This window comes from Buteo buteo, chromosome 20, assembly GCF_964188355.1.
Source record: "Buteo buteo chromosome 20, bButBut1.hap1.1, whole genome shotgun sequence".
Classification (NCBI taxonomy): Eukaryota; Metazoa; Chordata; class Aves; order Accipitriformes; family Accipitridae; genus Buteo; species Buteo buteo.
The window spans coordinates 2,561,392-2,589,269 of record NC_134190.1 but is presented as its reverse complement, the minus strand read 5'-3'; the positions used below and the strand labels follow the sequence as shown (position 1 = coordinate 2,589,269).

Here is a 27,878-nt window from a genome sequence, read left to right as displayed (position 1 = left end):
TTTAGTTCAGAATCTTCCCATTAGTAGTGGTTACATGTGGAGAGACCCATCAAGGAAGGGGAAGTGATGGGAAGCTTCCTAAAATTCTTCTGAGTGTGTTCAGTCTGTTCCCAAAGGTAGGCATGGATACAAGCCACTTCCATGAGTATACCATGAATACACTGTTTCCTCCACCCAAGGATGATGCATTAGAGTAATTCTGTTTGTTGTAAGAAGCAGAGCTTAAAATAGAATGGCATGTAGGAATGTGTCCTTCCTAAACATAAAGGTTTCTTTGTGTCATAATAAAGTACAGGGCTTTAAAAATTTATATTATTAATGTCCCTCATATATATTTTGTTCTTTTCATTGAGGTAGCCAATCTTATGACGACTGTTTGCATACAAGCCTTTTTTTCCCCACCTTCCCTCTATTATTACTGTTTTCCATTTTGTCTCATTTTCTAGTCAGATAGTTTTAATTTGCATTTCCAGTGTCTGATTGTGTCGTGTTTCTGTAGCTGTTCACACGTTCCTTCTAGTCCATTCGTAATCTTTTTTTCTTTTTTTTTTTTTCTTTTTCGCCTTTTTTTTCCCCCTTTTCTTTTTTAATGTACAGTATTTTATTTTCTTTCTAGGTCTCTATTAACTATCTGGACTGCTAAACCTAAGAGAAGGGTGTTAATAGCTGAGAGATTGCCCTTGGCATACTTAATTGTAGACAAGTTGTTTGAACTTGTAACACTTGGAAAATGAAAGTTAATATATTTGTTTTGTTATTCCCATGGAAACAAGATATTTATAAAATATTTATAATGAGCTTCTAAAAACAAGTTACAAATATACACAAAGAAGCTGATTCTTTGTAGCAGTTGCTTAATAGAAAGAAACTGGTTTGCTTGGGATTTTTAGTTGTGTTTTTTTAGTTTAACTTCATGACCTCTGAAAAGCTGGTGTTAGGAAGGGGCTTCCATTTTATATGGACTTGAATACTATTTGTGGGCTGTAAGCGCGCATTGCCGGCTCATGCCCAGCTTTGCATCCACCAGTACCCCCAGGTCCTTCTCGGCAGGGTGTTTCTGTGGATCTGGAGGGGGCTGATCCTGTGGCTTAAGAGTGTGTAAATCAAGAGCTGTGTAGGTTTGTTGAGAGACTTTGCCTCTGTCGTTTTGACCTACTCTGCCTGTTTTCTCCTCTGCATTCAACCCGTGACTGCGCAGACAGAAGAGAGGGTCGGAGCGTGCTGTCCTGCTGAATAACCGTGATGACAGCAGCTGCTCAGAGCTCTTTGAGACCTGCCTCTGGAGACCGGAGGTGTTGTAGCATTGCTACCTGGTAATTTAGATGCTATGGTACATGGCACACATGTACCGTACATGGCGTACCAAAAGTGCCAGAACATGTTGTGAGTTAATCAAGAGTTACGTTGTTAGGCTTTTCCATGAGACTTGGCATACTTTGCCCCTGTAGAATTTTTGAGTTAATTATGATGCTTTTCAAATGGATTTGATAATATTGTAATAGATGGAAGGGGGAGAGATGATGGGTTTTGGAGTGTGGAGGAAGATAGCGAATTTCAAATTTAAAGCTGCTTTATTTAGGAAACTTTTACTTGGAGTATAGTTCCAAAAATTCCTTTACTCCCAATCTATTTTTAGTGTCACTCCAATTAATGTATTTTGCTGGTAAAGAATATCTGCCATGATGCACATTTCTTTTCCTTTTGCATCCCGCAGCAATACTACATTCCTCATATATGTATCCAGTTTGTGGTTACACCTGAAGTTGGAGGGGGAAAAACTAATTTCCTTTCCCCATGTTAGTGTGACGGGGAAAAGACCAAATGTGAGAGGTGGGAATGGCTATGTCTTAGACCAGAAAGAGATGTTCTTTGTTCCTCTTGGCACCCTTATTTATGTATTTTTCCTTTTAATACAGGAGAAGAAAAAAAAAAAAAGTTGTGCTCTTCTATTTGATAAGTGCAGAACCAAAAATTCTACATGTGTTAATAAAAATAAAAGGAGTCAACATGAACTTCAACTGTTTTTGCTGAACATGGTCATTCCCTTTCCCATTGTGATGATCCTGAGTGATGATTCGAGCTAAACTGTAGCAATCCTGATTGGAGTTTGAAAGGTCTGTATGTTAGACTTGGCTGTGAGTCTGTAGTGAACAAGGACCTTAGTGTGGTGTTATGCTGATGCTTTGCAGCGATTGCCAATGCCATCTTTTTCTAAATGAGAGGCAAAACAGAATGAAGTCCTACCTCTTGAGCTAGTTAAAAGTTCTTGGATATGTTTCATCAGAATAGAGATGTTAATCCTATTAATGAGAATCCTGGACAAATTCCAAGTAGTTAATTGCAGTTTATTCCCTGTGTCTTTCTGATTAATGAAATACTGGATTATATTCTTCTTTTCCATTGTCATGGTGTTCTCTTAGTAGCTACTTCCATGAGATACTCCAGCATATGCTTCACCTAAAGCAGACAAGTAGTTGCAACCAGCAAAGTTTGCTCAAAAAACGGATGAAGTTTATTTCTGGCTTAAATAGGGAGTGTGAGGGATGTAGGGATTTGCTACATGTTGGCCTGTGTTGAAAATAAAGGATACTAATAATGAATGGTATGTAAAGGGTTGCATTAGTGTTGAATCTTGTGAATAACCAATTTCTCCTTGTTTTAAAAGCCTAGGATAAAATTTCATTTTTGTGTTTAATTAATTGAAGTAGGAGTCACTTCCTAACCGTTGGTGTCTAAAACTGAGAAATCTCACTTCCCCCTTTCATTAGTGGAGGCACTCTCCAACTGAGGGGAATTTGACCTCTGAAGGTATCTAAGAGAAGACCAAAGATAAATCGATGATAGATAGATGAATTGCTCTTTGCAGTGGCTCTTTGTGACCCTTCAATTAAAATTAGATTTCTACACATAGTTTTTCTAGCCTGAGATTTCTGTTGTCAGTGCAAACTTCCTTTATCCTTGCATCTATCATTTACTGCTGTATAAACAGCTGTCACTGTTGAAAGGATTGGTCTGAGTTGTGTGCTGTTCTGTTGTTTGTTGGTTTTTTTTCTGATTTGCTTGAAATACTCTCTAAATTGACATAAAAAGAAATGCTTAAGTAGCAAACAAAATTTGTGTAGTAGCATGTTTCCCAGCAACATGGATTCTCAAATATTTTTTTGACTTTGAGGGTTTCATAATGTTGTAAGCAATTGAAAACATCTTCTGCTATTAAAGATGGTACTACTTAAGGTCACATCAGCGTCGGCATCAGAACATCTTTTTGAAAATCTTTCTATTTGATCTGTTAAATTTTAGCTTAAAACGTATGGCTAAATTTTGGTGTGTAAATTCTTGTTCTAAAGGTCAGGGAATCTGTAATTTAATAATAGAGGAAAAGGTGTGGTTTGTGTGTGATATAATTCATAGGAAAGAAAAATTTTAGGTTTTTTAATGGTGAGTAATCTCACTAATGCTGTGGCCTCACACCTGAATTTTAAAATGAGAAACACTCAAAATAGTTTCGTATTAGGAAAAAAAAAGGAACAGTACGTACTCCACTACATTATCTCCTGCCTAAACTGAATATTTTAAAATGCTAGAAAACAGACTTGCATTAATCCCCTTTTGGTTAAACACATCTCTGTAGTGAATGCTGAGTTTCTTTGTAAGTTTTATCAATTGAACCTTTGGCCTGATGGGTATAAAAGATCTCCAGGAGTGACTCTATAAATAGATGTCTGTAAAGTGTGAATTTCCCACTCTACCTGCCAGATTTTGCACTGTATTGCTGCTATTGCAAAATCTTCTCCACCAAAAATAAGCCTAAGCAAGTAATTTACTAGCGAGGAAATATGGGCTTCCTATTAGTGAAAACAACAGCAAGTCTTCAGCTCTGAATTTCTGGGGCGTTTATGGGTATATCAGACTGCTATAGTGTGTTCTCCATGAACCTGTGAATGCTTTATGAAGGTGATAGTCTAAGAAGGAAAACAGGTATTGAATTTAAATGCGTCACTTTAAAATTTGTCTGTCTTTAATAGATTTGTCAGTCTTTAATAGAGGAGGAATTTCAAGTTTTTAAATGCTTTTCAATAGTTTGCTTTACAGAACAACATTATTCTTAATTTACTTGTGAATATGTGAATAGTGACCTATGAATAATACATCATAACCAGTTACTCAAAGAGGAATAAAAAAATATTAAATAACAAAACTCACTTAAGGTGCTTCAATTCTTGTCTTTTATGTGTGCAAGCTTTACAAGTGATCAACCAAATGAGACTGTATTTGATTTGATAAGCTGCAGGCATCCTGACAGCAGGCCAGGTCCCTTTATTTCCCCTTTATTTCTGAACGTTCATCAAGGGAAGTTTCTAAAGCACTATCCTACTGATGTACATGAAAAAAGAAAGTGATGTTCCTGGAATATGTTTTACTTGACACCATAAATGGGCTGTGTGGGTCTTCCTGTTCTGTTGCGGTTTTCGGTTGTTCACTGTGGTAAACTGAAACCATTCTGCTATTCTTGGAATGCTTGTTGTGTTCTCTTGTAATTCCTTTCAATTTCTGTGTGTTTTGACAGGGGAAAGTCTTCCAGAACTATCACTTTTGAGCAGTTTAAGGAAGCTCTTCAAGAACTCTCGAAGAAGCGTTTTAAAGACAAGAGTGATGAGGAAGCAGTTCAAGAAATATATAAACTAATTGAAGGAAAAGCCCCGATTATATCTGGAGTAACGGTATGTTACTGATCGAATGGATGGATTGTTGTAGCTGCCCTTTGTTCTACTGCAGCGTTGTTATATTCACCAGCTTCCCTTTACAACCCACAAATCCGAGCAGCATGCCTCTGGGCCTGAAGGCAACAACTGTGCTGAGCTGAGTGGGAGCAGAGATTGTGCAACAGCTGAGTGTTGCACTACTGTGTATTCTTGTGTGGCACTCTCATTGCTTCTGCTGGGAATTGTAGTACCATCTAGCAGCATGGTCAGGAAGATAGGAGAGGTCTTGTCTGTGGTTAGAACACAGAAATGTTCATGAAGAGCAGTGTATCCAAATCCAAAAGAGTAGAAGGGGATTAAATATAGAACCTTATTAAACAGTTCTAAACTGTCATGTGAAATACCAAAAAGACTAAAGCAAAGAGATCTTAAAATACATTTAATACACCATGTGAATCCCAGAACACTGGAAATCTGGCAATAATTATCATGTGGTCTGGTTTTTATTTTTTGTTTGTTCCAAGTCTGCCGGAACTGTAATGTTCTTTATTTATCTTTCTTTTTTTCTTTCTTAAATATTGGCATTAAGCTTTATATATGAAAAGGAAGTTATAAAGCCTAGCGTACATAAGTTTGGTTGTCCTTCTAAATGCTCAGGTTAGGCAAGCTTTTACCCTGTAGTTCAGGAGATACTGGAGTGTTTACCATCAACTTGAATAGTCCTGTCAATTTAGTTCATCTGCTTAAAATTTGTCAGCCTTCTGAATGTTGGCTGTAGAGCTGTGAATGAAAATCCAATTGTAAATAATCTTTCCAGAAGTTGATTCTGCACAAATGAACAGTGGAAATGCCAAGTGGAGAGATCTCTTTTTGAGTTGTATAATTTGTCAGATTTTTACAATATTTTACTTTATGACTCTTGTACTCTCATTTGAAGCAAGTGGTAATTTTGATACAGACTTAAAATAATGAACCTTCCTTTTTGTCCTTCACTCATTTTAGTGAGTTTGAATAACTTGTTCATCTATCCAGGGATTCTCCCTTTGAATCGTGCACATTCTTCTAGGCCTCACTCCTGATTCCATTTTTGGTATTTCAGCAATTGGATATTGAAATGATCAACAGCTGCTAATAAGGCAACAGTTTCTTTCTGCGTGGATGACAGGGTGATGAGAGAGCTTTGCAGATGCAGGGTAGCGTCATCTAGGTGCTGCAGAGGTATACAAATATGCCAGCAGCAGGGGCAGAGGAATGGAGGGGGGATATGAGCCAGCAGTCTGAGGCTTGCCTGTACTCCTATTGCCTATGCAGTCCTGGGGAGGGTTGGAGAAGAAGCAAAGAAATAATGGGAGAGGGCAGGGTGATCACAATATTCTCTCCTGCTTGCTGGCAAAGTAAGGAACAGGAGGCAGACCTTAAAAGGAGGGAGATTACAGTGGGACCGTGTTGAGGGGTTGGAACTCCAAATTTTTGGTTTGTTTTGTGATGCTAATTTAGTTCCACACGTGGTAAAAAAGACCCAAACACTTCAATATTAAAGTCATTAAAATAAATAAATAAATAAATACATGGCCACTCTCCCCCCAGCAACCTGGGAATGCAGATATGAAATCTGTGTCAGGCATTCTAATGCTTTGTTTACTTTGGGAAGTCTATGTCCTGGAAATTTTAAGTTGGACTGCTTTCTATATGGTTAGACAGAGTTATATGAAGCTTTTTTAAAACTGTTCTAGGATAGCTTAGTCATGCTATGTAGTATGTGCCCTGCTCTGTATAGCTCTGCTGTAGGTCGTATAGGTTTGGTTGAGGTTTCAGCCAGAAAACTTTAGTGTGACTACTGACATGCTAACCTAAACATATTAGGGAGGGAGTTGAAAGCATGATTAAGTGAGGCTTGTGGATAAGTATACTTCAGCAGCATTTGGAGATTTTTGTGTCTTAACTTCTTATGTTTTGTGCTCTCTGTTTGGGGGCAGGGGGAGGCAGGGCAATATGTCTGTACTGAATGGCAGCCTGGGGAAACCACTGCTTCAACAGGGTGGTTGGAAAGTTTACTTCCACATCAGACAATGAGGATTTTGGTGTATGTTGCGATAGAAGATTTTTTTTTTTTCTTTTTCTGTTTATTTTTTCTTCTCCTTCAGAATGTTGTAGAATTACAAAAATCCCTGCTTGTGATTTATGTGGTTGAGAAGGCTCAGCAGCCAGACATTGAAACTGAGTGAAATTTTGGGCTGCTTTCTAATCTGCAATGGAAGATGTATGGTTGGCTTGGTCACATAGGAGGAAAAACAACAGGCAACTGATAGGGGTTAATTAAGCCATAGCTTTATTAGCTCATTTGGTAGTAATCTGGCAATAGAATATACAGTGCAGGTCATATATCTTTGACAGTTTACAATCAGACATGTAAACAAAGCATAGGGCCTTTTAGCTGCCCTCACTCTTACAGAAAGGCTACAAGAGCAAGACTGATGTTCTTTCTTTTCCTGTACCAAAACCTGAGTGCTGCAACTATGTTGAATGCATTTCTACACCTCCTGTGGAACACATACTTGCTTTGGTCATTGCTGGCTCTTAAAATGAAACCAGTTGAACTTCAGTGTATATTCAACAGGGTCCTGACATAGGAATGTAGAATAACTTCAATTGGAAGGGGGCTCGGATGATCTCATTCAAACTTCTGCTCGCAATAGGGCTAACTTCAAAGCTAGATCAGGTTGCTCAGGGTCCAGTCCAGTCAAATTTGCTGTGAGGGTGGTGTGGGTGGCAGGGCAGTACAGCAGTGACAGCACTTTAAAAGCTAGGTGGTGGGTGCTCAGGGTGATGGCGATGTGGGCAGGATTGTATTGTCACAAAAAGGGACCTGTTAGGGAAAGAGCAAGGAAGCCAGAGTGCAGCCCATAGAGCACAGCAAATGAAGCATAGCAGCAAGAGTGCAAAGAGGCTCAGAAATTCCTCTCACGAGTATGTGGGTCTGCTTGAAGACTGCACAGTGGTGGTCTCGGCATGCTGCAGGATGTACCATCCAGCACATGGACATCCGTTAAGATGCAGTAGTAGTCCACAGGACTACCATTAGCACATCAGAGTCCTTGACTCCAGAGCGAGGAGCCCTCTATCCAGGTCCTGCGCTGCAGAGTGCTCTTGCCTCTGCCTGGAGGTCAGGGCAGTGGTGGCCTCTCTTGTGGGAGATGTGCTGTGGTCAAGGCCCTGAGGTTCCAGATTAAGGGGGAAGATGAACAGGAGACTGACATGGTATTTATGGAAAACCCAAGCTACACAAGGGGAGGAAGGAGTGACAACTGGAGACCAAGTGAACAGAGACTATCAAGATGGAGAAGGCTGGAAGCTTGTGACTTCTGGCAACAAGAAGTCGCAGATCTGTTCCACCTACAGATCTCCAATTTGAGAACAGGAGTAGTACTCTGGGCACTGGTGAGGATCAACAAGACCCATCAGAGTCAGCTGAGCCTGAACTTAGTGTCCAAACAAAAGGGAAAATAATGAGCGATAGTGTCACTCCTCACTACCTGGTGCTATGGGGACAGGCAGGTTCTTTTAAGGATCCTTGGTGAAATGAGAACTGGCCACAGGTTTGTAGTTATAATTAGAGCTTTATTATTATAGAAAAAAATTAGTAATCAGCATAGCTTATCATTACACAGAATTTCTAGCAATTAGGATAGCTTTTCTATTACCTAAAACTGCAATTACCTGTACTTTTCAGTCACCTGGACCCTCTGCAGATCAGGTCAAATTCATAATAATCAGTGTGCAATAGAATAATCAGAATCTGGATTCTGACTTTAAAAAGTACATGAGTCACTCAAACCTCAGAAGAAGAACGACAGTGACGGAGGGGGTGTCATGCCCATGGTGAGGGTGTTCCCCCTTCCCTATTCTGTCACGGCATGAGCATCCCCTGTATCGCACCAGGAAGCACAAAAGCCTTAGCAGTCTGTCTGCTGTTGGATCAGCTTCAAAAACCTTTTGGATAAGCTGATGTATTTACACCTCTCGGTTTGGGGGTTTGGTCTGTACAATTTCCCTAAGTTTGTGGATTCTGAAGAGGCTGCCAGACAATCAGTATGCAAGAATTTTGGCAGCAGGAGACAGCAAGCTGCAGGTGATAATGGCTGCATAATGATCTTTATCTCTTCCTGTCCATTGTGTCCTGCCTACATGTTGCCTTTGCTGTGACCTAATGGTGCTGCTCCCAGCATACATCAGGCCTTAGCTTGAGCTGTGTGTTAGCCAAAATCTGTGCAAGAGTTGAGTGAACAGTCACAGGAGGCATCCCTGACCACCGAGGGATCACGGCTTTTGCCATCCAGACTGTCTCATGTGCAGTTACACTTCCCTGTTCTGTAATGGGTGTCACCATACCCTGGGAACAGTGCTGCACCAGGTGTCAGGAGCAGAGGGCACCAGTCACAGATAATTACAGGAGATTACTCTTATGGAAGATGGAGGCATGTCTCTTCTGACCCCACCTGATATGTCAGGAGTTTGTTAGGTGCCAGCATCTGGGATTGTTGCAGAAGCACTGCCAAGATTTGTCCAGCTTTCTAACATGGACCTCTTCCTCCTCTTCCTTGTGGGTATCAGCAGTATGGCTCCAGAGGTAACCTGGAGCATATCAAGAGAGACTACAGAAGTCTGGGGGTGAAAATGAAGGGCATGGAGCTCTGGTCTTGCCTTCCCAATCCAGGAGGGATCTATTTTACAACTGAATCAGATCGAATCTCATTAAAGACTGGTTGCGACGTTAAGTTGAAGAAGGATTCACCAACACTCCAGCTGAAAAATAACCCAAGATGAGTCTGTACTATCTTCCCTATTCTGTTTCATCTTTGCCACCAACAGGAACGTAAAACTCTTCCTCAGAGAAGTGTTGGCACATTGTTTTCAACTTTGTGGAAGGCCGTGTTAATGAGGCTGCTAGATCCCATGATTTGTAGTTGCTTGGAGTGTTGAAATGCTTGGGAGCTGGAGTCTGGGGCTAATATTACAGAAGAGGAAAAGAAAGGGTCACTTGTGAATGCGAAGCGTGCAACACCTGATCTGCCCCTTCAGGCTGGGCACTGCGTGGTCTTAGCTTGATGGGGTTAGATCTGGGCCAGGCAGGTTTAAGCTCTTAATTTGCAGTTGTTCCTGGAAGTGATGTCACATACAAGGCACCTTCTTAATGTATTTTGGTCTAGCTCTAGCCGGACTACTAGTTGGTGAGAAGTTTTAGGTGCTACCTATAGAGTGAGGACTTGCAGTGTTAAAACACCCAAGTGGTGCTACTGGAAAAAGTCATCACCCTGATTAATTAAAATGGTGTTACTTACTACTTTCTGGCTTTACTGAAGTGGAGTTGCTTATCACTTTCTTTTGTGTGTGTGTGTCTGCGTGCTAAACTGAAGAAACGTGAATGAAACCCAAACTTTTCTTTGAAGCTTGATCTCTGTTCCTGACTCTCTGTGGGTTTTTTAATGCATATTCATGTATTTGCATGAATTTAAAACAAAGACATCATTTTGGTATGGAGTCCTGGTGTCATCCTCCCCAAAGGGCAAAACTTGCCCTTTTGAGAAATTTTTTTCCCATTTCATATTCAGTTTTAGGTTCTCCTTCTTTACAAGGGTTCTGGATGTTCCCAGCAAATGAATAATTTAGAAACCTTGCTAAGATTGCTAATGCTGGTGCTGAGCCTGAAGGCTCCCAGAACATTTTAATTACATAAACCAATGTCTGTGGCAACCTTTTCTAGGAAGAAATGCTGTTAGATACTAAAGTTTTATGGTTGAGGGAGCAAATACAGAAAGCCATTCAGTTTGTGTGAGGAACTGAGGCAGGGTGCTTACGGCGGACTGAGTGTAGCCAGGAAGACCATGGCTAAAATGTGTACCCTTCTGGTGAGGAGTGCTCTTAGCACCTTACCTGCTGCCCATCACGAGCATTTTTGGCAGTGCAGGCACTGCCAGCTCACTGCTGCTTTTCTACGCAGAAGTGCTGTTCCCGAGTTACTGGTTCTCTGGAAGAGCAGCGCTGTGTCCTGAATAGCCAGCACCAATTTTTGCAGCTCTCCCATCAGAGTGTTCATGTCTTTAATTTAGCACGTGAGTTGAGAAAAGATGATCATTTAAAAACAAAAAAAGGGGGGTCACAGGGAGGAGTAATGCTTGCAGTCTGCCGTCTTGTTAGGTGATGTTTGCCTGCAATGCTTCGTTTGATCCACTGGTTACTAAAAAGACACAACACCTAAGGCAGGAAGGGAATGCTTCTGTGCTATCTGGACATTCGTAATTCAGGCAAAAAAAAACAAACCCACAACCAAAAAACCAAACGGAAAACCTCGCTGCAGTGTTTTGCATCAAGCCAGTAAGTTTCTTCTTAAGCTGTGGAACAGTTTTAAATCAAACCTGAATCTCTGTCAGTGATGGCAAGCAGTGGAAAATGTCTTCAGGCAAGTTCTTGCAGTGGAGACGGGAGTTCACTGTAAAAACCAGGGCCCTCCGTGTCTGTTTTGAACATAAGATATTGCTGAAGTCCAGTAGCTTTTCTCGCTGTGTTTACTTCCCAGTAATTGGTTCTGGAGATCGTTTTTGGGACCGGTGCCACGTTCAGTGCACAGCCGCACAGCTAACGAGAGCCTGCCCCAGGCTGTGCTAGCTGCAGAAATGGAAGCAACGCAGCTACAGCTGCGTGGTGCTGCACTGATCCGGTTGCCCAGCCTGTTGCATTGTGCCAGGTGAACTGTGCACTTCGTAGAAAGGATGGTAATGAGTGCTGACAGAAAAGGAAGAACGTGACCTTAGCAGTGCGGAATTGTCTTCCTTCTTCCTTGCCTGCCTCAAGTTTGTTCTGGAAGGGAGTGCTGAAAGCGTGGGGAATTTTTTAGGCTTGCACCGTTACCCTATGTTCATGATTGTGGCACAAGCTTCATAGGATGCTTCTAAGCCTTTATCACCAAAGCTGAGAGAGAGGTCCTGCTGAGTCCATAAAATTCATGCTAACTTAACTGCATTGATGCAGTTTCTCTGCTGCAAACAGGCCAAGGCCGTGCAACAGTATGGCTTTCGGTGGATGTATTTTTCTTCAGCAAACCGCTGTATTCTTCTGCGGTGGTGTTGATGGAATGTATGTTCTTGATTTCTGTGCTCTCAATTCCTTTTTACTGTAGTTCCCTTCTGTTTCCGAAGGATTGGTAGTACATTTCTGTAACTTATTCTAATTCTTGAAACTGATAGAATGGAATGTTCAGCTTGCTCTGTAAACTGCTCTTTGGTGGGTCTGTTATCTTGAGGTCAAAGGCAAAATCTGTCTGAGTTTGCAGAGGTGTCGTTTGTAAGAAAGGAGGAAGGAGGCATATGGCACTGTTGTTAAGGGGTTTAGGGTTTAAAAAGACTCTACAGCTTTCATTTCCTGACTTTGGTATGAGGGCTGTTTCAGACAGACAGAAGTTGGAACATGCGTAATTTGTAATTTGGATGAGCTGTTGGATTTTTTGTTTTGGTTTGGTTTTTACCCTGGGTACAGTCAAATACTGGAACAAGTTGCCCAGAGAGCCTGTGGAACCTCTGTCTTTGGAGGTGTTCAGGACTTGACTGGAGAAGTCTCTGTGCAAGCTCATTTGAGCCCTGCTGTGAGCAGGGGTTTGTGTTAGATAAGGACGCGTATGCAACTGTTCTTTCCAACCTAAATTATTCAGTGACTTCATGATTTTAAGTTTTGATAATCTCCAGGGATAGAGAATCCACAGTCTCCAAGTAAGCCATTTCTGTGCCTGACCAGCCACAGTAGTGAAGAATTTTTTCCCATGTGTCTAGCTCAAATTTCCCATCTTCCAAATCATGTCCATTATTTATTTTTTTTTTAATTTTTTTTTTTTGCAATGTACTTCAGAACTGGCTCTATTTCTAATATAACCCCTCTGTTGAGAACAGGAATAAGATTTGCCTCCCCTCTTTTTATTTTCTTTTGAGTCTGAATAAACACCCTTCTGTCATCTTCTCCTTGTATGCCACACGCTCCAAGCTCCTCGCTGTCTTAGCAGCACTTCTCTGTAAACACTGACACAAAGCAGGAAAAATACTGAATTGCTAACAAAAAATGCATGATCACTTTAAATTAGCAAATCTACTGGTCCAAATAAAACTTCTTTTTATTTCCCATAGCTGCTTGTGAGACTGTGGCCGGTTCTGATCTTCTCAGTGAGGTTTTGGTGTGAGACGAGTTTCGGTTGAAAGAGGTGGGAGGCATACATATCTTTCCTGACTCATCTGAGATGTTTCCATGAACTTGGAGGTTCTGTGACCACATCTTTGGTTGGAAACTGACAGTGAAGGAGCAACAGCCATTTTTAAAAGATTTTTTTAAGATCAGGGGGAGCACAATGGTCCAGCAAAATATCAGTAAAAATATAAGCTTGGTGAATGAACAGGTCTTTTGTCACTGATCTCTTCTTTTGGTAGAGGCAAAGACACTGAAATTACAGCTGCTGTCTTGTGTTCATGGAAATAACTGAGTAAGGGAAGAATGGTCAGTCCTGGAGAACAGAAGTCCTGATATTTCTTGAAAGTACCTTTGATTGATTCATTTGGTGTTCCAAAAAGAGTTTATACAGGGATTATATTTGATTCTGTTGTGCTAAGTAAAACTTTTCTCTTAGAGAGAAAGTTTTTTAAAAAAAATAAAACTAAAAATTGTAAGGTCATGTACGTCTTCTGTGATAAGCAAACTTTGTGGTTAACAGTATGTGCAAATAAGAGAAGGAAAATGGAGGCTTCTGTGGGCTCAGAGAAAGGAAAGGAGGAGGTTGGCTCCAAGTAATTTATTGCCTTTAGAAAAACATATCTAGAGAGATTATGTAACTTACTCTAGATAGTAAACTGTTCAAGCAGAATTGCTATATGACAGGACAGCATCGTTTGTCTGTGATTCGTTGTGAAAAAGAAGACTGTTGACTTGCGAAGATGGAAATTGTTCTCATCCAGCCCTTTGTGCTGTTCACTATATTTCTTCCTACATTTTTCTTCACTGATGAGGGATGGTCAGCTCCTCCCACCCCCCCTCCCGTTTTTTTTTAATTTGCCTCCCAATGCCCAATTAGTAATGAATGGCTGAGTTGCACAGAAGAATGAGCTCCCAGCTGCCCTTTTAATTGTTTTTGCCCTTTGCTCAATTGCCAGTTTAGTCTCCATAGTTGGTTTTGTTGTTCATTTTTCTTTTATATTGCACTCACACAAGTCTTAGTATGTCTGTTACAATTGTTACTGTAACAAAATTCTTATTTATATTTATTGTAATTAGGGTATTGAGGCAAATTTCATACTGATCATGCCACCCCTTTGAAACAGAGGAGTAGAAGCTGTAGTCCTTCTTTTTCCAAATAATGATTAAACTTACCATTACAAATTCTCAGAATAGCAGTCTGTCCTGAGAATTAATTTGGTAAAGGAAAAGGCAGTCAGCTAGAGTTTCTGAGACCTCTCTGCATGTGAGAATGCAGAGTGTATACACATTTAGAGAAAACCTATTTGATGAAATACAAGGAAAGTAAATATGTGTTAAGTTTAATTAACTTTATACTGATGTGGTGGGTTGACCCTGGCTGGACGCCAGGTGCCCACCAAAGCCGTTCTATCACTCCCCCATCCTCAGCTGGACAGGGGAGAGAAATATATAACATAAAGCTTGCGGGTCGAGATAAGGACAGGAGAGATCATTCACTAATTACCGTCACGGGCAAAACAGACTCAGCTTAGGGAAAATTAGCTCAATTTATTACAAATCAGCCAGAGTAAGGTAATGAGAAATAAAACAAAATCTCAGAACACCTTCCCACCACCCCTCCCTTCTTCCCGGGCACAACTTCACTCCCGGGTTTCTCCACCAAGCCCCCCCAGCGGCACAAGGGGGACAGGGATGGGGTTTACGGTCATCACACGTTATTTTCTGCCGCTTCACCTCCTCAGGGTGAGGGCTCATCACACTCTTCCCCTGCTCCAGCGTGGGGTCCCACCCACGGGAGACAGTCCTCCACGAACGTCTCCAACGTGGGCCATTCCCACGGGCTGCAGTTCTTCACGAACTGCTCCAGCATGGGTCCCTTCCATGGGCTGCAGTCCTTCAGGCACAGACTGCTCCAGTGGGGGTCCCCCACGGGGTCACAAGTCCTGCCAGAAAACCTGCTCCACGGGCTCCTCTCTCCGCAGATCCGCAGGTCCTGCCAGGAACCTGCTCCAGCGCGGGGTTCCCACGGGGTCACAGCCTCCTTCGGGAACCCACTTGCTCCGGCGTGGGGTCCTCCACGGGCTGCAGGTGGAGATCTGCTCCACCGTGGACCTCCCTGGACTGCAGGGGGACAGCCTGCCTCACCATGGTCTTCACCACGGGCTGCAGGGGAATCTTCGCTCCGGCGCCTGGAGCATCTCCTCCCCCTCCTTCTTCACTGACCTTGGTGTCCGCAGGGTTGTTTCTCTTACATGTTCTCACTCCTCTCTCCCGCGGCTGTTTTCTCCCTGTCCCAACTTTTTTTCCTTCTTAAAAATGTTATCACAGAGGCGTTACCACTATCACTGATTGGCTCGGCCTTGGCCAGCAGCAGGTCCATCTTACAGCCGGCTGGTATGGGCTCGCTCTCTCTCGAACACCGGGGAAGCTTCCAGCAGCTTCTTACAGAAGCCACCCCTGTAACCCCCCCCGCTACCAAAACCTTGCCACATAAAACCAATACAACTGAATATTGCCCCTGGCTTGCATTTGGAATATTTCCATGTTTATGGTACTAAGAGCTTTTGTCACTGGTAGCATCCTTTGGCTTTTAGCAATAATGTTATTGAAGTAAACATAGAGCAAAGTTTAGTCCTTTGATTATACGGTAAGCTTTCTTGCATCTTCTATAGCAGCTGCTTCTGATGTTAGGGACGATGAAAGATACTTTGGCAAGTATCGTGCCCTAGCTTTTTCCTTGCTGGCTTACATCGGGAGAGTCATGGATGGGATCTTTATTTTCTTAGTAAATTCTTAAGAACACACAAGAAGTGTGCTAACAGTTAATGCCTTTAGTAAGAAGCATCATATGTTCTTTTGGAGGGAGAATGATCTAGTAATAACTTAAACAAGCATAAGAAACATAAGAAACAGCCCTACATGTATTCTGTCCTACAGTCAGCCTTTATTCGTATGCTCCTGCAGCTATTATGACCTGCGGAGGTTTTAAACTGAAAATGAAATGGGGAGCCTGTGTATTTATATGAGTTAGGTGAGGCACATGTACTGCCAACTGCTATAGATGCTTCATGCCTCAAAATGGTGGTTGGTGGAAGACTTTGTTCAGTCAAGCAGTATGACAGGTTGTCTTCAAGTAGTGGCTGGGTTCTTACTCGTGAACACTGCATAACAGGAGACACTACACCATATTAAAGCTTATTCCTACTGGTTTGTGTCAGAATTTTTGTTCAAGGTTCAAGCCCCCATGTTTCCCTTCACTTACCAAACAAAACAGTGGTTGGTTCACAAGTAAGACTTAAAATAGCACAGGCTCCCTAGTGCCTGTGCCCAGGGTGAAGCTAACAGGTTATGCACTCTTACAGAAGTATGTGTCTTTGTTTTCTCCGAGTTGTCAGAGTAGTTTCCAGTGGCCAGACAATCCTTTGGTTCTGTTGTGTGACTGAGTGTACAACCTGTTTGATTTACTAATATCCTGAGGAGCAGAAAAAATAAATTTGCAGCTGGGCACCAGGCTGGAAATTTTTACTTTGCTGTTTTTAATGTCTCAGCTTATACATTTTTATTGCATTTTCATCTTATCTAGCTGGGCTGCTAACACAATTACTGGTCACAGGGTGTATTTTTTTTTAATTAGCTCTACTGTGAATACAGGTTTCCTGGTTACAAGGTGCTAGCAGGCCAAGGCGGACAAGAAAACTGCATGTATTAAGAAGCATTACTACTTCTTAAGCATTGTCTTCATTTCTGTTTTTCGATAGAGAAAAATAACCACTTCTGCAAATAGTACTCTGAGACTGCAAGGCAAAAGTCCCTAAAGGTCGTTCAGCAATATCATTTTGAGAAATTCATGCTCCAGTGGCCGTTTTCTTTGAGATAGTGACAGAATTCCCACCTCCACACCACCTTTCTTTCCCCTCAGGGCCTTATGTGAAAGTAACGCTGCAGAGCAGTGGAGTGTTGTACGTGTTGTGTGTTTGGAGGGAGAAAAAAAAGAAGTTTACAACCTGAGATTTTCATTAAGTAGTTATGTATGTGGACAAATTCCCTCAAAACAGCTTTTATTTAAATGGTGTGGAGGACATGTGGCTTCCATGGTGTACAAGTTACAGCATTCATTCCCAGTTTAACTGAATCCAAGTATCCTGTTCCTCTTTGTACAGATTCAAGCATCTTTTCCAAGTCTCTGATCTTTTAAAGTTCAGCATTAAAAGATATCTGACAGATGTCATCCTCTGGAGGAGCTATGTGTTACTTCGAAAGCCTGTTTGTTAGGTCTCATTAATGAGCATTTATTTGGGCTGAGGATGGGTAGAGAGGGAATGAGGCTTTTGATGAGAGGTAAGTTTCCCAGAGCATTTACTTCACTACAGTGAAGCACATGTCACTTCTGTCTCTAAAATGCACCCTAACAGGGTGGTGCACATAAGAAAGATACCCAAATTCTATCCATCTTTGTCCATCTTAGCTCCATTTCCACTACTACGCAAAAATCTTTTGTGTTTTCCCTTCCTCTTTAGTGCCCTTTCTCTTCTGATTTTAAAATGTAAATTTAAGGATCAAAGAGACTGCTCCCAGCCCAAGCACACAGGTTAGCATGCTCCTATATTGTTCTGTGAAATATCTTTTTCTTTCTGTTTGTGTAGTCAAATTTTCTTTGTCTCAATGACAGCAAAACTTTGATTTTTTTAAGTGGCCTGATATAACTCAGTGGAGGCAATGTAGAGGAAAGTCTTTGCTCAATGCCATTTCATAGATTGCACATTTGCTAATATTGAAAACAACTTTCAGTCCTTCTAATTTGTTACTTCTCTCATGAATCCTAGAGTTTAGAATAAATTTGTCTCTTGAAGCAATGAATTCTAGCTGTATTGGTTTGCTTTTTCTATATCGGTGGAGCCAGGCTTTTATGCTTGGATGTTGATGTAATGAATTTTGAACATGTGGACATGTTTCCCTATGACTTCTCCATATCTTTGGTGCTTAGAACTTGATTGTTTATCAGAAGTATCATACTGAAAGTCTCTTCCAAAGTTTTTGACGTAACTTGCACTATTTTGTTCTTGGCTATATGATTATTGTCATTGTATGTAATGGCAAGAAACAAACTTTTTTTCTTATCCTTTTGCTGGAAATGAGTATTTACATAGTCTCCATCATTAGCAAAGATTTAAATGTCGGTAGCATGTAAAAATATCTGTATTAAGAATAACTGATTTCTGATGTGGGTTTTTTTGTTTCTTTTCTTTCTCCCAATAGAAAGCCATTTCATCTCCAACTGTATCACGCCTTACAGATACATCAAAATTCACGGGCTCTCACAAAGAGAGGTTTGATCCCAGTGGGAAAGGAAAAGGCAAAGCTGGCCGAGAAGATCTGGTGGATGCTTCAGGATATGTATCTGGCTATAAGCATGCAGGCACATATGATCATAAAGTACAAGGAAGCAAGTAAGGCTGAGGGTTTACATCACAGAGGGAGAAAGAGGGGGGGAAAGAGAATATATTTGTAAGAATGATGTAGATGAATCCCACATGTTTTGGTTATTGTGAATGCTAAGACTATGTTGTCAAGAAGTTGTTTTCAGGAACTGGAACTGATTTCAACATCTGCTGAGCTACTTGCAGCACAACGCCACTTCATTACATTCCTCATGCGTATATTGGCAAAAATAAACATATCGGTACAAAAAATACATAGTTTTGTTGAGCTTTAGACAAAAAAAAAAGTCAAGAGCAGTTATACCACACTTTGTCAATTCAAGGAAAAGATCTCAAACATTCCTAAATGTCCAGTTGCCCTGATGATGTCGAAGAGAACCTCTTGAAAAGAGGGTCTTTCGTAGCAGTCTTTCTGAGTAATATCCCATTATTTATGCAGTTTGATTTGACTACTGTTTTGGGGTTTTTTTAAAATGTCTTATACGGGATCTGGCACTTTCCTTAAAACATTCAACAATATACTATTGGGGAGTAAGTGGTTGAAATATACGAGGTGCTAGCCTGTGAATGTCATACACCACTCATGAAAAACTGAAAAAAAAAAAAAAAAAAAAAAGCTATTTCTGGGACAATATAGGTTCTAAAGTATTTTATGTCAACAGAAAGAGATCGAAAATACCAGCCCTTACTTTCCTCCTGTCTATACTTTGTGCTTGTTACTGCGTGTACTGTAGCATGGTTCTGACTGGCTGGATTTGGATGGAGCTGTTGTACTAACCTGAGAGGAGAGGAACATTACTAAGAAAGTCTATTAAAGCTTTTTGCAGTCTGTTTTCAAGTTTGCACTGCCTCACATTTGAAATGAAGGGGGCATTAAGCTAATAATGCTTTAAAATATTGATTATGACTAAACACTGCCAATCAGATTGCTATTAAGTGAATGTTATTATGCATGTACATTGGCACATACTCCCTTCAAGCTATAACATATGTAAGGAAAGTTTATGGCCCCTTGGAATAAGGACATTTACAATTAATATCCATGTAATTAAGTGCAATTTGCCCACAAAAATGTACTATTCTAACTGGGCTACGTTTTATGTTAGTTTTCTTTGAAGCCAAGGGATTTGATTCTCTTTTCGCTTTTGCTGCCTAACTTGGGAGTAATAGTATTGATGGGAATGGCTTTCCACTGCTATGGAAGGAGCACCAGTCCCACAGGCTTACGCTACAGGCAGCTGAGTATGACCTGCCTGGGGCCCAGCATGCCAAAACAGCTCAATAGGAATAAAAATAACTCATTTTTGTATATTGGTGAAAAAGGAGAGAAAAGGCTGGTCCATTTTCCACAAGAGCTGAACAAGTACCCTGATGTATTACTCTGCTTCTCTAAAATTGTAAAAGATAAGATTTTCAGTATTCAAACCCAGCTACTAGCAGTTCTGCCTTGCTTTCTTTCAAAAAGTGCTCATGCACTGATTTTCATGCTCAACTCTGAATAAAGGTTAATAAATTTATTGCTCTCCTCCCACCCGTATCAGCATCCCACTCAGAGTACATCAAATTTAGTGAGCAGTGTGTGCTGTCATGTGCCATGCAGGTCAGCAGTCTGTATTTGGCTGATGTCCGGAAACAAAGCACTGGTTTTCAGCCCTTAAACTGTTCGTATTTTATTTTTCTGACATTGAATGGTAGCCTTTCTTGTAACTTTGCCTCCAATGACCCTTTGAGCCTGTACATCAGCCTGAAACCAAAACAACAATAGTAAACAAAGGCAAGGACTTCCTTGTGGACTTGGAGATTTTTTTGTTTGTTTATAATTTATTTTGGGTTTTGTTTTGGAGAGGGAGGGAAGTTTGCCAAAACTCAGCACTTGTTCTCGTAAAGATTTAAATGGCTTTTCCCATGGTTGGCTCTAGTTACCTGGGAAGATTTTTGATGTATGTAAGGGTGCTCAGGATGAGAAGCATCCAGTTTGGTGAAGCTTTTCCAAGGGTTACCCATTGTTCTTGAAGAAAAATTTCCATGGAATGAAGGATTATCCACTCCTGTGTTGCACTGGTGACCTGTCACACTCTGAGGCAGAAAATAGCATACTGTGATACCAACAATGGCTAAATTATTCCAGCATGGTAGTGAACTGTCTAGATGTAGAGAACTTTCTTCTACGTCACTGGTGCCTGTGCACCTGAAGAAGGCTCCGGGATAGTCCTGGGTTTTGTGAGAAAAAAGGCTAAGCCTCTAACCCTTGATAAATCCTTCAGTTAAGTTACAGGCAAAACCAGTGTCCCGGTTCTTCCCATTGGCTTTTAAGACTTGACTCATAACTTACTGGTAACTGAAAAGATGTGGACCCAGCCCGAACGAAGGGTGAAGCCCAGTCTACTGCAGCACACTGTTGATCTGGCTGTTTGTTGCTAGCTAGCTGCCTTGTCTGGCACATCGGGTGATATTTAACCTGAGGTGCACAAGTGACAGGCTTTCTCAGGTACCCACACACTGAGAGTCAGTAATGCCAGACTGTTGCTACGTAGGAGGAGTGATTGGTTAGGAAGGTTTTAAGGTATAATTAGGTTTTAAGTTGCTAGCTCACAGTGTGAGAGAGACCAGCACGCTCAGAAGATAGAAGGCAGGCAAAGAAATAGAGAATGCAGACAGATCCAGGCTGACACTGAATAGAAATTGAGCTACTTTGTTTGCTTAGAAGAGGCTGATGGAACTAGCTGGGGTTCTGCCAGAGTTTACTTTCATTACTTGTACATTATAAAATCCCTGCCACGGACCAAAGCTCTTTGTATGGACCTGATGCAAAGTTCTTTGAAATACTTTCAGTGGCGTAGTAAGCTTTGGATCAGGACCTTAGAAGATGCTTCAGATAGCAGTCTTTTGAGGAACACACTGCTTTGTTTCTTTTTCATTTCTACAGTTGGATAGTTTTAAAACTCAATCAAACAGATGCATGAAAAGAAGTCATTCTGATATGACAGTGACAAAGGGAAGTTGTGGCTGGAAGGGTAGCACTTGGGAAAGATTTTTCCCTTTTACTGCACTTGATGTGGAAGATAAGGACTATGAATAAAAGCACCATATGCAGTTGTGTATTAGGGGTTCAGCCACCTACTTAAGCTCTTACTTTTCCACTAATATCTGTAGGAAATTAAAAGCCTAAATACTAGCTTGAATGTTAGCCATAAGTTCCAGGCCTGCTTGGGAATGAGGCAAAGTACATTTTCTTGTTCATCTGCCATTCCCTCAACTCAGGACCGCAAGTACAGCTGGCACCTCAGAGATGAGGGGAAAGGATAGTACAGGAGGTGACCCATTTTCAACTCATGGAGTGTTGTAGGGCATATGCTTTTCCTGTGCACCATACTCCAGACTGTAAAAAAAAGTCATAGCTGAAGTGAGGACATGGGTACCTAATAAGGTTTACACTCATCTCCTTTTTTTGGGCATCTCAATTCATTCCATCTAGATTTCCAGTCTGATTTTCAGCATCTTATACTATGCAGCACTCTTCTATACGACATCTTCTGTAAACCCCTGTTATTCCTAACTATCTTTGCTTTTGTTAGCACTGAACATGCTACCAAAAGAAATGTGACCAGAAAGTTCAGGTAACTTTTAGCAATAACTGCCTTAAAGAACAAACTCACATTACACTGTTAATTTAAAATCAAAACCTTAAATAGTATGGCAGTACACAATCTTACCTGTATCTTCACCGAGGATTAACCTGGCCATCAAAGCCTTTGCAAGATTGAGGGCAAGAAAAAATCCTCACTGAGGCAAAAGACTAGTCCTTACAAATCATTTTCTAAAAGTAACCTAGCTTTTAAATAAAATATGCAGAAGTCAAATGGGTTCTCTTATTAGTGCTTGCTTACTAATTTCCTCTAGCACTCCATGTGCTTCAGTTACTTGTTGAGAGTTTTGCAACAATCTTATCAATATGGAAATATCAGAAACAAAAATTATTGTCCTACTTTCTGTGGCTATGAAAGCTATCACAATAGTGTTACTGAAAAGCAGACATTAAAAAACATACATTGTTTCAACAGTCCTGTATGAACAGTTGTCATTAATTGTAATCAAATATTTGGAATCCCAAAGGAAATGTTGAACATTGGATAGCAGCCAAGATCTAGCCACCTTTTTTTTTTTTTTTTTTAAGCCTACAATATTTTTTAACTCTTTTTCACTTTAGGGAAGGGAAAGGGAATTTCAAAACTACTCACGTCACAACTTGTGTAGAGATATTTTGGATTGAAGTATGGTATTTTCCATGTATTTTACTCACCTTAACCAAAACTAAAAATTCCTCTGACAAGTTTTTGGCATTATAGAAAGCTGTGTTCATGAATTAACATTTCATTCACCCGTGTTTTCCCTCTATTGGCTCGATTAATATTTTTTTTATGGTAGCTTGAATTAGCCAAAACTAAAAGGCAAATAACTGCTATGGGTTTGGCTTGCAAGTGGTAGGTATCCCAGCCATCTGTAACCATCTGTAGAGAAAATCCTTGTGTATCTTTCTCCAAAACCAAAACTTTAAAATTGTAATTGATAGGTTTTTTCCTTAAGGCTTGTCATAGTTATAAAATAAATTTTAATTCTTTGTGCCTGCATGTATGATATTCAAAACATAACCCTGCCTTTCAGTGATGCATGTATTCTGGGGGCATGTACGTGTCATCCATGAATAAGAATTCTGTTTGCACTGGCCGAGAAACAAACCTTTTACCTTTATGATAGAGCAAATGTAATGTGTTGCACTAGTACATGTCCTCTTAACTGACTGTTAGCCTTGCGTGCCAAAATAACTACACCTTTGTGTACGTTGTTTGTAGTGTGAATATTATGTTCTTGGCTCGTCTGTTAGTTGGTAATAAGTAATGTAATACACAAGACTTATACGGGTTTTTGTGTGTGTTCACATGCTCTTTTAATGCAGCTAAGTAATTAAACTATATAGGTGTTGATCCAAACCTTAAATCTTACTAGGGCCAAACTCTTGTCCTGCAGCCAATGCTGTTCAGCTTGGCTGGTTGGTGACACTGCCATGCTCCCTCCATAGCATGAAGCTAAAGATCTAAGGAGGCTTTTATGTTTTTACACATCTATCCTGTTCCTGTTTCTGGGGGAAATCACTCTTCAGTGATTCTAACATAGGCTTGGTGTGACAAGAAGAGTTTCTCGGTAGTGAGGAGGTAGGGGAGAGAGAAAGAGTCAGGGCGAAAGCAAGATTTGCTCTGAGTGCTCTCAAGAGACCATTTAAAATTATGCCCTGCGTGGGCCCTATATTTTCCTTTGCCCCAACTTTGTGAAGCAAGTTGACACTCACTGTGTATACACGCAGTTCTTCATCATCAGTTAGTTAAGTACAAAGTCACGGTATATTGAGGTGGGAAGAGGAAACAAGACCGTCGTACAATGCCTATGGACTTGAGTCTTGCATAGAACTTTATAAAATTAAATACCTGAAACATAATGACAGATCTCACACTTGTGTGAAATTCTCACAGTCTGGAGTGCCTCAACTTGACACATGTGTACCTTTGGAGTGTTTGCCCATAAAATAGCATTTAGACATTCAGTTACTCATTTTGTGCACCCAAGTGCCCATTTGGCTTACCTAATATAAGCTGGACGTGATGGACTGGGCTTTTCTTTTTAAGTCTTCAGAATCCTCATACTAGTGAGAGACCTTTAGTTGTGTTCATGCTTGCTCATTAAACTCAAAAGCAATGCTTTGAAAGATGTCCCAGCTAAGAATGGTCCTTCAGAAAGCTAAAGAATATCGCAGGTAGAACCTCCACGTCTTAATTGTCCAAGTAATTTGTTTTCGCAGGGAGAAATCACTGTAATATATTTGGTATTTTTTCATGTTTTTCAGTATATTACCTTGGCTATATTGCTTCAAAATCCATATGGAGAAGGTGGATTTCAAAACAAGTTTATGATATAACTCTTTACTTTGTTGTCAAGAACATTTGAATTGGCTTGTTTCATTCAAACTAATTGATCGTCCACTCTAGGTAGACTTTGGCAAGAGCAAGCCTGATAATAAATAAAACGGAAAAAAACCCAGCCAATTTGCTGGGTATTCTTGACAGACATTTGCAGTACTGGTAGTTTGTAATGTGGTTTTTTTTAAAAAATAAATTCTCTTTTGTAGTCATGCACATGTGCATGCACACATGCACTACTCTGGGGCATATGTATGTATATATGAGTGCCAAGATAACAGAAGAGGCTTTTTTTTTTTTAATGCCTTATATTTGCAAATTTACATTGAAATGCCCAACTGACTAACCTGATTTGGAAAAATGTTAAGCACCTCCCATATTACATTGCAGGTAAACAGCCAATGAATTAATTTTCAAATATACGGCATCTCTTTTTGTAAAGCTTATGACACTGTACAAAGTGAGTTTTGTTGTAAGCATTTGTAAAGGTCTTAAAGATAACACTCATGATAATTTGCCCTTACCTTCAATTATCTTTATTCAAGATTTTTCTGTTACTTGGCATATTTTCCAGAACAAATCACAAACATGAATGAACTTACATTCAAGTTAATTAAAAATGTCGCCCTAAGAGTACACTCGTACTTCATCCATCTTTACATTTTGATCAGAAGCTATATTATGGATGATCAACAAAATAAGAAAAAAGATGGCAATCTGTATCCCCACAATGCTGAATTACTTTAAGCTCCAGTTTACATCAGATGAGTTTCTGTATGCTTGTGTTTGCTCAAATGCTATTTTTAAACAAAGTCATTAAATAATGTGAAATAATGCAGCCTGGGCTCTGTTAAATACTGTTATATTAATGCAATTGAAATGCTGTATGTCTGTAATATTCATGCTAAATACATACTAGCTCTTTGCAAAGGCTTTGTGTAAGGTCAGTTAACCGACAAACTCTGATGTCCTGTGTAAAATCCTGTTGGCAAACTACTTTTCGTAGCGCTGTAGTATATGAAATGGCAAGGTCATAGACAAAAACAAGTTACAGGATGCAACAAAAGTGTGTTTGTGTTTATTTTTGTGCTGGGTTCAGAATATATCAGCTTTGGCAAACTATTGCAGCAGGGAAAATGTTTTGTATAATGCTTATAATACAAAGTAATTTGTCTTTATATTCTGTAAAGCAGAGAAATGGTCAATGTTGGATAAGTATATTGAAGTTTATTCTTAGCAAGGTTTTATGTTTCACAGATTTAAATATTACGGGAGAAATATATATTTATACAGAAGTATAATTTTTGAATGGTTGAGGTTGGTTTTCTTCAGTCATGAACCATTTATTTATCCGCATTATGCTTTATTCCTTTGCTAGCTTCTTTATCTGTCCATGCTGTTCCAACATCCATTTTTAATTTGGTTTAGATGTTTTGATTCTTTATTTGCACAGATCTGGATGTGCATGCTGTCAGGACCTGATCATAACGTGTAGAGGCAAAATAATTTTTGTCTGTGATTACCTAGAGCACTAATAAAAATTTAATCATTAAATAGTTGTGATATGGAGATAGGTCTTGACATAGTCTTCCTTGGAGCACTGTACAGCATGATAGAAACCTTCAGTGAATCTTACTATTTCTCATTCTTATTTTCATTTGTCTTTCATCTTGGTCCAGAAAACCAGGAAGCTGCTGTGTGCTAACAATTACCTGCAAAATTTGTAATTGCAGGCATTGCAAACATTAACATTCAGCTGTACTAGCCTACTGTGTTCACTGTGAAATTTTCAACACGGTAAAAATTTTACATGATCATTTAACCTTACAAGTTTACTTTTTTTCTCACTAATTTAACACTGAACCTTTTTTTTCATTATCGCAAATGAACTTGAGCATAGCATTTCTTAATGTTAATTATAATAGGTAAGCAATTCCTAAGCAAAGATTTTTAACCACTTGATGAAGGGGGCCAGGCACCATCCAGTGCGAAGCACACTGGGCAAAATCTTATCCCCACTACAGTCAGTGCCAAAATTCTAACTGGTGTTAGCAAAAACGGAATCACCATTACCAAGGGGTTAACATGCTTAGTAACCGTGACAAGAGGTTATGGGGGAGCACAACAGTGATTCTCTATTTCCATATCTTTGTTTCTGTTAATTTAAAACTACTACTATTCAATCTTTAAAATAAGTAAAAGAAACTTGAAGGGGGGATCATATACTACTAGTTTGTACTAGGTTTTTTCAGGAAAAGGAAACAAATTTATATATATATATATATGCAATATATTTTTACACTGTTTATTAATGCTAGAAAGTATTAAATGTATCACTTTATCAGTGTGAATGTTAAAGTAATGACAATGTTATGGATGTTTTAAACCTTTTAAAGTTGTCTTGTTAAATTCTAAACCCACATTAACAATGGAAAAGCTACTTGTCTACAACATTATTGTTGATGTTTTAAGGAAAAAGTTCAAGTACAGCAGTTGTTTGATTAGCACTGTAAAAGCTTGGCTTGAAAAGTTGTAGTGAAATCCATATTGTAAACACCATTTTTTAAAGCATAGCTTCTCATAAAGTATGTTACTGCTGTTGACTGACTGTATAAAATTGTATCTTTAGTTGGTAAAGTGATCAATAAATGTGTTAACTACATCAGTTCCTGGATTTCTTGAAGTAAATGGTATTTGCTGATAAACTTTGTTACCAGCAGTTATTTTGCAGTTTAGGTGTTAAGCAAATTGCTAATGAATGTATAAATTACATCAAAATACTCTCTGAACAACCAGCGGTCTGGTGCTGTGCAAAATATATTTCTTCTTTACCATTTATTTTCCTAGTTTTAATTATGAGTAAAGCTGACCATTAACATTTGAGAACTCTAGTATGATCCTTGAATAGCCATGATGATAGTAAGCCACCAAATAAGATGTCAGGGATGAAACAATTTCTTCTTAACTAGCTACTTAACGTAGATTGGTCCTCAGTCTCAAAAGCCTGAGTTACTTCTCTCACCTTCTCTGAGTGGTCTTGAAAATATTTTACCTGCAAGGAAAACCATGTGCTACACGGAACATTGTTTTAAGGACATTATATTCAAAAGCAAATATGGACCTTTTATTCATAAATAAAAATATTTATTCAGCTTCCCGGTAGCAATAATACCATGATCTTTCAAGAAACAGAAGATTGAAGTTATTTAAACTCAGAACATCATAATAACGTAATGAATAATGTGACAGTAACCCAGGCACAGTGCTGCTCTAGAAATGTGGAGGTACTGGATTAGCAACTACAAGGAAACATAACTAAACAGCTTACAGCTGCACTGGCTCTTCTCCCATCGTTCTTGAACTGGAAATGGTGTTCTCTGTGCTTACACACTAGACAACTTCTTTAGAAATGCCTTTTAAGTGAAATCTAATGCAGTTGTGTCCTGAGAGAGCTTTTCTTCCTGCATAGAGACCATATGCTGTCTGTAGTATGACTGCCAGATAAAGCTCCTTTTATCTCTGAGCATGTGTAGTTATTGAAA

At 39.8% G+C, this 27,878-nt stretch overlaps 1 protein-coding gene across 2 annotated transcripts in view; it reads left to right on the top strand.

Moving 5' to 3' along the window:
• TPPP (tubulin polymerization promoting protein) overlaps positions 1 to 27,001 on the top strand; it is a 70,373-nt gene extending 43,372 nt beyond the window's left edge. For both annotated transcript variants that reach the window (XM_075052048.1, XM_075052047.1), the window contains exons 3-4: positions 4,568 to 4,721; positions 18,186 to 27,001. In XM_075052048.1, the coding sequence (XP_074908149.1) occupies positions 4,568 to 4,721; positions 18,186 to 18,380 (349 nt within the window). In that variant the 3' untranslated portion in view covers positions 18,381 to 27,001. The remainder of the gene's footprint in view (positions 1 to 4,567; positions 4,722 to 18,185) is intronic.
• Positions 27,002 to 27,878: the final 877 nt, after the last annotated feature.